General features: G+C 39.7%; 1 protein-coding gene across 1 annotated transcript in view; it reads right to left on the reverse strand.

Annotated features, from left to right (window-relative positions):
• MAN2A1 (mannosidase alpha class 2A member 1) overlaps window positions 1–12231 on the reverse strand; it is a 161947-nt gene that overhangs the window by 114310 nt on the left and 35406 nt on the right. Inside the window, exon 4 of the mRNA XM_025438203.3 lies at window positions 5894–6065. Coding sequence (XP_025293988.1) covers window positions 5894–6065 — 172 coding nt within the window. The remainder of the gene's footprint in view (window positions 1–5893; window positions 6066–12231) is intronic.

A 12231-nucleotide genomic window follows, 5' to 3' on the forward strand; every position in this document is an offset into this window, starting at 1 on the left:
TTCTGTTAAGTTCCCACAATCAATTGGTATTCTTCAGGGACAATAAAAGCTAACATGGAACTCGGCTGGAATTAACAGGTTCTGTTCTGCAATAGCTAGCTTGCAAATTTAGGTACAGACATATAATCCATAGATTCATCTTCAAAAAGGAAAAAGGAAAAAAAAAGCCATCGCATAAGCATTATGCCAGCAGTCAAAAAAAAAAAAAATTCTATCAGTAACACCATTTAGTACAAACTCAGAATTTTTAAATAATGAGAGCACATCTATAGATCTATTAACCTTTCCGCAAAACATACATTTAGGCAAGGAATACTAAGAATGTCATGTTTAAGTAAGTAGAGGAAAAAAAAAATGTTATTACCCTAGTTCCACAGATACATGTAGTAAGTGGGGAAAAAAAAAAAAGGAATGGTTATGCCAAGAAGGGAGAAAATTCTGACAAAGCTTGACCAGAAACAGAACTCATTTGCCCTAATGTTGCTATAAAACACTATTTTCTCTGGGGCATCTGGGTGGCTCAGGTGGTTAAGCCTCTAACTTTGGCTCAAGTCATGATCTGGGGGTCCTGGGATCAAGTCCTAGGTTGGGGTCCTTGCTCAGCGGGATCTGCTTGTCCCTCTCCCTTGACCTCTCCGACCACTCATGCTCTGTCTCTCTCTCTCAAATAAATTTAAAAAAAAAAAAAATTTTTTTTTAAAGCAGAAAGAGAAACCGTATTCTCTTCAAACAAAATGATATCATCAAGATGAGGCCTAGATTCCAGAATATGTCCCAATGCCAAAACAGTGTCTGTCAAAAGAAATTTAAGGCCATGAATTGAGCGTTAGATTCTAATTTGCATTCCCACTCCCAACACCTTACCATTCTCTATCCTTGATACTAAGTGGAATCCGATGAAATTGGCATTTCTGTACATCAAAAACGGTCAAAAATTGGCAATCGATTTCACACAGCACGATCCACGTAAAATGGCCAACAGAATAGGAGAGAGAGAAACACGCACCAACCTAGAGCAAGAAGGGGATTGTCCTTGTGCCGTAAAACCGACGGCATCTCCCACGGATACTGTGCAGATGAAACTCAAAGGACTCCCATAGGGACCTGCCACTGCCCTGCAAGAAGGGCAACGGGGAGCCCCAAGTCACAAGGAAGAGGACTCTGCGATCCGGGCAACAGGCTCTAACTGGGAGTGTCAGGGCGGAGGCAAAGCCGAATCCTGGATGGACCCTGATCATGGTCTCTGTGTTCCACCGGAGGGAGAGCCCCATCCTGCAGAGAAGCTTCTGGGCCCAGGGCCTTGCTGCTGCAGGGGCAGCTCCCTCCCGCATAGCGGGGAGGAATCACAGCGGCAAGGCCAGGCTCCTCTGCAGGCGGCTGGCCTCCCCTCCACTTGGTGGTGCAGACCTTCAGGCAGGCCAGAGCTCTCACCTGGCGGCCAGGTCACCAGAGAGCCTCGCCCAGCAGACAGCAAATGCTTCACTAGCCTCCCCGTCTTCCCAGAGCCCCAGGTCCTCCCTCCCCTGGGCCGTTCCCTCTCCTCCCTGGGACCGTCCTCCGGCCGGGGGCCCCGTGCTCCGGTGCTCGCGCCATCCCTGCCCTGCGAACCCAGCTCTCGAGCGGCAGCCTCACTGTTGGCGAACAGCCCCCGCTGACTCTGGAGGGGCAGTGCCCTGGGAGACTCCCCGCGCAGCACCCAGGCCTACGTCCAGAGGAGAGGTCACGCCACAGGGATCACAGGGCCCGAGTCACGGAAAAGGAAGAGAACCGTGAACGCACCGGGCTCTGCGGGGGGACCCGCCGCCTGCCCTCCCCATCCACCCGCACTTCACTCTCTAAAGACTCAGGACACTGGAAAGGATGTATTGATTAGCGGAGCTCAGCTCACAGCTGGCCTATCTGACCTGAGGCAGGAGGACAGGGGTACGACGTGTGGGAGGCCACTTCCCAAGAGGAAATCAGGTGGCATGGAGGCTGGCCAGTCAGGATTAAGGCCCACAACGAGGAAACCAAGCATCCAGTCAGAACAGGAAGGAATTAAGACTAGTTACACTCTGTTTTGGGACAAATCCCAGGTGTACATATGCTATTGTTCATGGGTGAATAAAAAGAAGTACCTGGACTTGAGGGGTACATCATAAAGAATGCGGAATTGAGGGGTTAAAAAAACCCCAAACAACAAGTCAAAACCAAGCATTCAAAGCCAGAAAAGAACATGTTTCATTTCCCAGAGAACTAAATCTGAGTGCAGGGTAGGATGGAAGGGAAGAACCCTTAAGAAAAAATCTACCAAACATAGTGAATTTAACAAAGAAACCAAAAGTGCATGTGCAGAAGAGAGACTCAATAACCAGAAAATTAAAAAAAAAAAAAAACAGAAAATTTAATCCCCAAACAAAGGAAATAAAAACAGCAAGTCATAAGAGCTGAAAACATTAAGCTAAAGATCCGTTTGAGTTGACAGGTGGAAAATTTAACAGTAAGTTATACACATACCTAGATACCTTGTCAAAATTTAGAATTTTATGGATAAAATTTGAAAATTCCTAAAAACATCTGAGAGGGGAGGTGGTGGGGGAGGGGGAAGGCTATGCTCACTGAAGCAATACATTAAAAAACTTTAAGAAAGCATAAATTTTAGAGTTACATTTTACTATTAAAAGACGAAGACTCCCAGGATCCCTTTGAAACTAAAATCTACAGAGTGTCCAAGAGAAATACTCAAAGTGACAAATGAAAGTTAAAATAGCAAGAGCGTTTAATATTTATTAAGGATTTAAAAGTATGCCAGGCACTGAGCTAAGCATTTATTTGCATTTATTCAACCCTCATAAAAACCCAGTCAAACAGGTTCCAATATTATCCCCTCCTGACAAATGAAGAAAACGAGGCACAGAGAGGCTAGGTAAATTTGTTCACAAGGTAGATGGGAGTTGCCAGTAGAGGAAATCGGGTACCCTGGTTCCAGCGGCCAGCCCTGTGAACTACTGCTCTAAATTGACTCTTTTTAAAATAAAACAGGTGAGCAGCCCGGGTGACGCCACCTTCAGCCCGGGGCCTGATCCTGGAGTCCCGGGATCGAGTCCCGCATCAGGCTCCCTGCATGGAGCCTGCTTCTCCCTCTGCCTCTCTCTCTCTGTGCCTCTCATGAAAAAGAAAAAGAAAAAGAAAAAGAAAAAGAAAAAGAAAAAGAAAAAGAAAAAGAAAAAGAAAAAGAAAAAGAAAAAGAAAAAGAAAAAGAAAAAGAAAAAGAAAAAGAAAAAGAAAAAGAAAAAGAAAAAGAAAAAGAAAAAGAAAAAGAAAAAGAAAAAAGAAAAAGAAAAAGAAAAGAAAAAGAAAAAGAAAAAGAAAAAGAAAAAGAAAAAGAAAAAGAAAAAGAAAAAGAAAAAGAAAAAGAAAAGAAAAAGAAAAAGAAAAAGAAAAAGAAAAAGAAAAGAAAAAAGAAAAGAAAAGAAAAAGAAAAAGAAAAAGAAAAGAAAAAAGAGAAAAGAAAAAGAAAAAGAAAAAGAAAAAGAAAGAGGAGGAGGAGGGAAGAAATAGCGAAGGAGGAAAGAAGTAAGAAAGAAAAGAGAAGAAAAGAAAAAAAAACGAAAAAAGAAAAGAAAAAAAAAGACAAAGAGATAAACGAGAAAAGAGAAAAAGAGAACAAGAATAAACCGGACAGAAATAAAATCAAACCGGAAGACAAAAAAGAACATCAAAGAAAGCATACAAGAAAAGAAAACAACATACTGAACTCAGCCCCGGATGCCCACACACTCTAGCCCTTCCCAATTTGGGATGCTCAGGAGCCAGGGAGCCACAGAACGACCGAACGAATGAGCTAATCGCAGCAAAGATCAGGCATTAACTCCGAAGGACTGATTTTTAAAAATAATAAAATCCCTAAAAATAAAAGGAAGGTAACGGGGAGAAAGTGGCAAAAAAAAAAAAAAAAAAAAAAAAAAGGTATAGTCCACTTCCGCTATAAATGCTTGTTTCAAAAACAGGAATTTGTTCCAAAGGGATTGATTATATTAGGGAGCAAATTTTATACTGCTTAAGTGAAATTTTGCCCTTGAGAAAGAATAAGTGAAGAAGGCAGAAAGCTGTGCCTCTCCGAACCCAGCCACCCAGGGACACACACACACACGCCCTCCAAGGTTTACTACCCACCTCAGTTCACTGCCTATGTTCACCATCCTCCATGTGAGCTCAACAACTTCCTATCAGATTTGGATAACCCACTTTCTACCACTCCTGACACCCACGTCTACATGCAAACTTCAGGTCTTTTATTGTAGCATCTATGTATTTCTTAACCATCTAACATATGTAAAACTCTACCTGCATCTTTATTAGGTTCCCATCTCATGTGTGTGTCACTAGCAAAGTTTTTTTTTTTTTTTTTGGCAAAGTTTTTGAATGCTGTGCCCTGTCAAGAAAAACAAAGGTCTGATGGATAATGATGGAAAGCCAATTCTAAATTATCTTTAAATGTTTGTGACAACTTCCATCAAAATCCTTTTCTTTTTTTTTTTTTTTTTTCTTTTTTTGATGCGGTAGGAAGAATTTAACAGATTAATTCTAAAACTCTTTGGGAAAATTAAGTGGTCACTCATTAAAAGATTTTTTTCAGTAAAGAAAGACAAGGGGAGATTTAAACTGTCAGCTAATGAAACGTATCTTAAAGCCACAGCGATTATAGACAAGCAGAAATGTCCATGAAAGAGGTCAGAAAACCCAGAAATCAATGCATATTTAAATACAATAAAGACGGCACTTCAAGTCAGTAGGGAAAAAAAAAGGGGGGGGGGCAATTTAAATCTTAGGGAAGCCACAGAGCACAGCATGTGGGGCTGGAGAGGCTGCGGCGGATGGCACACCAGCGAGGCACATCCCAGCTGGGTGACCCTGGACAACCAGTGTCTTTATCTATAAAATGAGGACAGTCATTGTACCTACTTCACAGGACTGTTGCGAGGATTATCAGTTATCATTTGTGAAGTGCTCAGAACAGGCACTAAAACAGTGAGTGCTATATATGTGATATTAAAAAAATAAAAGAAAGCAATTCATGCTAAGATAATCCTTACGCTGCCAGGAGCAGAGGGGAGGGAGACACAGGGAACAGAACCTCCCATCATACCACATTATAAAGATAAGTTTCAGGATTTTAAAAACTGAATGATAAAAAAATAAACTGGGGGGAAAAAGGACTTTTCATCTGATCTCTAGATTGGGAAAGACCTTTGAAAATATGACAGTAAAGCATCAAGAAAACAGATTAATGTATCTGATTACCTAAAAGAATGTTGAAGTCTGTATACCAAACACTAAGAATTAAGAAAATAACTTGAGAGAAAATAAGGGTCGACATATGTATATATGAACTTACAGGCTGGTAAGAAAAAGTACACCATCGAGCAATTCACAAAAAACTTTGCCTGTATATATGAGAAAATATGCAACATTAACAGTAATCAAAAATTCTAATTAAATATTTCAACCACCAAATTGGTCAAAGTTTTGGAAAAAAAATTACGTGGGTGGCCAACTAGGCAGAGACATTGGTACAATCCTATATGGAAGATAGAAGAACACTCTGAAACAATCTTTCCAGGGGTCACTTTGATTATATGCTTCAAAAAAACGTTTAAAATATTAAGCCCCTTTGACCTAGTAATTCAATTTCTGGGACAAAGTTGAAACATAAGGATTTCAATAGAAAAGGTTCAAGTCACTTTTTCAGAGATGAACCAGAATCAAGGAAAAAAAGGATGTGAAGAAATGTTTTCAGTTTCAGATACAAGACTAAGAATTTTTACCCTCTAGAAATTCAATACTTGTTTCAATGTATAATTATTAATATTACCAAATTGAAAAAAAAAAAAAAAACAGTTTTACAACAAACCTTTTAACAGCATCCTTCTTCGGCTTATCTATAGAATCCCACCACTTTGAAAGGTAAGAAATCTCAGACCAGATAAATTTTCTCCGTGAGTCTTCTTTCAGCTTGATGACCATGTTATTAAAAATATACTGAGTCATCTCTCTAAAGTAGTCATCAAAAGTCTTCAACCAACCTAAATCAAGACATAAATACACAACAAAGGTCTGATTCATACATCTGATTTCAACTTAGTCACATTCCATTGCGTCACCTTTGGATACCCTTAGAGGTTTACATTCATATGAAGACATATTTTAAAATTTCAGAAATGTTTCAAGTCGTGATACTCCATTTCAATGGATATGAAATTGAGAAAGTCCCCAATTCTGAAATGACAAAAAAAAATACTCTGAAAACTGCACAAATTCAGAGAGAAATAAGAAAAAAGAGAAAAATGACCTGAGGACAAAATATATTTATTTATGCTTAATAATGATAGTATCTCTTTCAGTTGTTTATCATTTATCTGTTATTTAAGGAATTTGCTTTGATTCTAAAAATCTGAGCAGTGTTAACAAGTTGGCAGTACTATTTGCATAATGTGGAATCAAAACTGTATCCTTTCATACCACATCTGAAATTCCCTACCCATTTTAGTAAGTTAAATTAAGAAAGAGAAAATCACAAGTATAAACTATATCTAAAAGCCAACAGCAAAGCAATAAGGTAATTAACAGCACTATTATGAATACAGAGAAGTAGAATTCAGCCAAGAACAGGCATTAGTTTCCAACGGCTGTAAATTATTCCATTTTTTGGAAGCACAAACTGACGCTAATCAAACAACACAAGTGTATACATGTGTGTCAAGTCTTTTTTCAAAAGAAAATTGTAGATATTGAGGACTTAGTTCTCTGACTTTTCCTACTTCTTTCGAATATCTTTATTTAAAGATATTTGCAGTATGAGTATAAAGGGACATTTTTAACAAGACCCATAGGTCCAAGCATAGCCCTATCCGTCAGAACATTAAAGCAACATGATAAGTGGCCGAGGTAGGAACATACCCAGTTATCTATCTACCGGCCAAGTGGACCCTCCAGAGAACAACCTCTTATCTAGGAAATCCTATAGAAATAGGAGATTCTATATATCCAGGCTAAACTACTGCTCTATTTTTTCCAAACCCCAAACCTTCAGGAAGGCTGAAACATTAAAGGATCAACTGATTAGTTCTTTTGTCTATAACTAAATTAATATTGCAAGTACACCATACTGGCTGGAAAAAAAAATTGTCTAGGACAGAGAAGACGATACAACTATTCTAACAACATAAATATGAGCTTCTGAAAAAGGGCACTGCCGCTCTGGCTGTATTTCACCCTTTTACTTTAACTAAAATCCATTCATTCTACAGATATTGAGTAAGCATGTACAAAGTGACTGGTACGAAGCTAGAAGCCAAACACGAATGCAGTGTAAAATATTATTTACAGGACTTTCTTGATCTGGGGCATTTTTAAGGTACTTTTCAGAATGCTATGTGGATAATTCAACTTTTCCATGTTTAAATAAAAAGCCTGTACCTACAGAAAATTCAAAGATACCTCACAAAATAGTTTGGAAAGAATCCCATCTCGCCTGGCAAAGGTACAAACCTGGTCTCCTGCCCCAGAGCACGAAGCTAAGATCCACATCAGGATTCCCAGGGACAAGCAAAGAAATCTAACCTATCCCTAAATGGGAATGTTCTAACCCACTGCTGACCATGACAGCATCCAAGACAAAAAAACAAACAAACAAAAAATATATATATATAAAGCACTCAGATCTATATATATAAAAATATATATATCTAGCTCAAGCACTCAGATCTGAGCCCAGGCTAGAACATAGCACTTGATAAATATTAGTTGCTATTATTATCATTATCATCTTCATCAGTCTTTAATTACCCCTTCCCCATCTCTACAAAGCAGGTAAAAGAGAAAATAAAAGATATTTCTAACATGTAAATTTTGAAAAGTACACATTTATTAAAAACATTTAAATAAACTGTTCTACATCTCAAAAGCGTTGGTAACCCAAAATTTTGGTTTGCAAAGAATTCATTCTATGCCCCTGTTACGGGCCGAACCGTGTCCCCTCAAAATTCCCCTGTTGAAATCCTAAACCTCGGTACTTCAGAATGTGACTCTATCTGGAGACAGGGTCTTTCAAGAGGTGATCAAGGTCTACCAAGGTCATGAGGATGGGCCCTCACCCAGCATGTCCTTACAAGGAGCAGCAATTAGGACACAGACACACACAGAGGGAAACCACGTGAAGACAGAGGGGGAAAATGGCTCTGTGCACGCCAAGAGGAGAGGCCTTCAGGAGAAACCCCCACAGCTGACACCTTGATTTTGGACTTCCAGTATCCAGAAACGTACGGAAATAAATTTCTGCTGCTTAAGCCATCTTGTCTGTAGAACTTGGGTATAGCAGCCCTAGCAAACTAATAGAGCCCTAGAAAAAAAATGGCATTGTTTCTATCTGAAAAATAAAGATTGCAATGGGGGGAGAATTTATTTTACCAAGTACCATCATAATATCTAATTGAATATATATCTTCCTCCATATTGCAAGACTAAGCTAAAAATCAAATAGATATAAGTAGCACCCACTTCTGTACCACGTTATTGTCATATACGTGCAGCAAGGACCACATTCTTGAAATGGCTCCGTGACAATTACTTGTCTTCAAGACATCACATGTAACATTTACCTAAATTTTAACAAAGGTCAACACTAAGTCCCTCATTATTTGGCTGTTAACTCAGTAAGAGAAAAGAACTATGAACCATGGAATGACTCCAAAATTAATTTAATAATAGACTCTAGTAGTCTAGCATAGAAAGCAAATTTTGAAGAAATCCTCTTATGAAGATGACTAAGGAAAAAGGTTCTTTTTTTCTTCTTTTTTTTCAAGTACAACTACTTGTTTTCATCAGTTGTAATTTGTTATTGGCTAAGACTCTTTCAAAGAATAGTTTATCACAGGAGTTTTCATAAAGAAGTCGCAGTGACTGATGAATCCACTTTGCCTTCAACAATCATGCAGAAAATATGTCCAAGATATTTACGTGAGCCAAAATACGTGCTCAGAGATGTCAACCTAAAAGCCTTCCATAAAACTCATCTATAATAGATACTAATATCATTACTATATAGCACAATTAATGAAGAATGAACTAAAAGATAGCCTCTTGCAGTTTTCAATATTGAGTAATATAACAGTAAATTAGCTTTTATTGCTCTTATACAATAGAGTAATCAAGTAGTCCCTTTTACACCGAATTGGCTCTTTCTTTTCCTCAATTACTGTCAAACTACAATTGTATATTAACATGAGACCAATCGGAAAGATAGTATTTTATGAAGAGTTGTATGGGATGAATTTTTGCGACATAAAATTATATCCCTACCTCTGGATTTAATCATCTTAGGACATTGAGTTGCAAACTGATTTACTTACACGGTGAATTCACAGCCTTTTTCTTTCCCTTGAATACACTTGGAAATTGAACCAGGGCTAGCATAGTGCACAGAATACCTTCCCACTTACTCTTATTTCCCCCCTCACAACACTCTAACCCGTAAGACAGCATTTTAAATCTGCGTTTCACCGTTTTTAAATAAGTGGGGGAAATACCTCAAACCAAGAATTCGTAATCAGAAGTTCTAGAGGGCGGGCGTAACTCCAAATCTGCTATCGCTTTCGTTGCAAAAAAAAAAATGTTAAGTTCTAAAATATAAAGCACGGTGAAGTCGAAAACTCTCCTGCTTATTTTTAATGTATGTGAACCTCATAACTGTTCACTGACAAAACACCATTTTTTTAAAAATTTGACTCTTGGTCTAGTTTCAACATCTAAAGACTTTGTGGAGGTCTGATCCTCTCAAGGAGCACCTAGTTTTACTTGGTTCAAGGGCACACAGAGCCCCAGTTAAGGACCTGGGCAAGGGGGTCCCATCCTGAGCCCTGCACACTCAAGCAATCTTCCCAGTCTTCCTCTGACCAATTACTTCCATACAAGAAATGCACAAAGCAAAGACCCTGCCCACCCAGAGCCTGCCCTGCCCTGCCCTTCTGAGTCCCAGGGTCCAAAACTCTTGTGTTCCAACAGCGCCAAGCCAGGGTCTAGAGCCGGCCAGGGGCCCTTTATGGGTCTCTCAATGGAGCAGTCGGCCTGCAGGTGCTGACCTCCCCAGCCTGAGCAGTGCACAGGGGGGTTGCAGTTTGCAGGGGTGTGAGAAGAATGTTGGGGTGTCTGTATGCAAAGCCCCTCCTGGTTTAGGACAGAGCCGTTTCTGGGGAAGGGGGCTGGGCTGCCCCAGGCTGGCTCTTCCCACACACACACACCAGCACATTCCAGTGGGGAACTGGAGCCTGGTCAGTCTCAGCCCACACATGGCCTTCCTGATAGCTGTGCTTATTTCTCAAGGCACGAGGGAAAGACCTATTTTATTTAGCAATGTATCAGTTCGATTTTTAACTTTTAAATGTTTAAATCAAGGGTCTGAGAGTCTCCAGGTATTTCTGCCCCAATTCCTACAACCTGAACTTCAAAGCAGTCAATTCTCATGAATCCAGCACCTGGTATGAAGCCTATACCATCAAGAATTCAGTTAAGTATGTGATAGAAGAGTGAAATGTATGGCCCAAAAGGCCGGGTGGGGGGGGGGGGGAGATATATGAAGAATAGATACACACTTATTCAACTAGAAACGAAACCAAAAAGAAAAGACACTGCACACTTAATCAGTTCTAATGCATTCACTGTTCTGATGCTAACCTAATAATCTTTGACCAGTTTCTTTGAAGGTTCTATTTTCTATTTAAAATGGCTCTGTCGGGGATCCCTGGGTGGCTCAGCGGTTTGGCATCTTCCTTGGGCCCGGGGCGTGATCCTGGGGATCCGGGATCGAGTCCCGCATCGGGCTCCCTGCATGGAGCCTGCTTCTCCTTCTGCCTGTGTCTCTGCCTCTCTGTGTGTCTCTCATGAATAAATAAATAAAATCTCCAAAAAAATAAAAACTAAAAATAAATTAAATGGCTCTGTCAGCCCTAACATGACTTAAACACATATCCCAAACAAGGCATGCCCCTCAAACCACTGCTACACTGTTGTGATTTTAAGTGCTACAATAATGATTTTTGAGGGACTACATTTATTCTACTCAGTTAACTAGGTACCATTAAGAAAACATAACAAATGTTGAATCAAAAATAACTACAGCCAGATAATAAACATTTAAAAACTACAACTTAAGGGGATCCCTGGGTGGCTCAGTGGTTTAGCACCTGCCTTTGGCCCAGGGGGCGATCCTGGAGACCTGGGATTGAGTCCCGCGTCGGGCTCCCTGCATGGAGCCTGCTTCTCCCTCCTCCTGTGTCTCTGCCCCACCCCACTCTCTCTCTGTGTCTATCATGAATAAATAAATAAAATCTTTAAAAAAAATAAAATAAATAAAAATAAAAACTACAACTTAAGCTTTAGGTTACTTCGGTTTTGACATAATATCCTCAAATTTAAAAATAAATACAGGGGATCCCTGGGTGGCTCAGCGGTTTAGTGCCTGCCTTTGGCCCAGGGCATGATCCTGGAGACCCGGGATCGAGTCCCGTGTTGGGCTCCCGGCATGGAGCCTGCTTCTCCCTCCTCCTGTGTCTCTGCCCCTCTCTCTCTCTCTATCATAAATAAATAAATAAATCTTTAAAAAAAATAAATAAAAATAAATACAAACAGGATTCATAAAATAAGAAAGCTTCTTTATTTTAGTAATTAAGTTATTGTCTGCCAACAAATGGCCAACAGGTTTCTTCCATCAGTTGTCAAATCCTTCCATAGTTGACTACAATACCCAGTCTTACACTTAAAGTATCACGTACCATCTTAATTGGTATTATCGTAACTCAAATTAACTTTAATTTCAACATTTCTATTTTAAGTTAAGCATGTTCCCCCTTCCATAAACTGTGAAAGAGTCTTAATCAACGTCCTGTTCCAGTGTATTTCTTCAAACACAAACCAAGCCTCTAATAAGGCAAAGCAATAAAGCTAATAAATTTAAAGGATTCTATGGTGAAAAATATGAACGATACGCTGTGGGAATAAAGATTCCCACCAGGAGAACAGGAGAAAGATTCTCAGAATAGTCATCATCTGGATGGAAGAAAAAGGTGGTAGTTCCCAAATAGAAGGAAGAATATATGGAAAAGACACTAAGCCATGAAGGTCTGTGTCCATTTCAGGGAGAGTGAAAGGCAGCCGGTGAGGCTTAAGAGGCAGGTACATGAGAGGAGTACGGAGAGA

Source organism: Canis lupus, chromosome 3, assembly GCF_003254725.2.
Source record: "Canis lupus dingo isolate Sandy chromosome 3, ASM325472v2, whole genome shotgun sequence".
In the NCBI taxonomy this organism is placed as follows: Eukaryota; Metazoa; Chordata; class Mammalia; order Carnivora; family Canidae; genus Canis; species Canis lupus.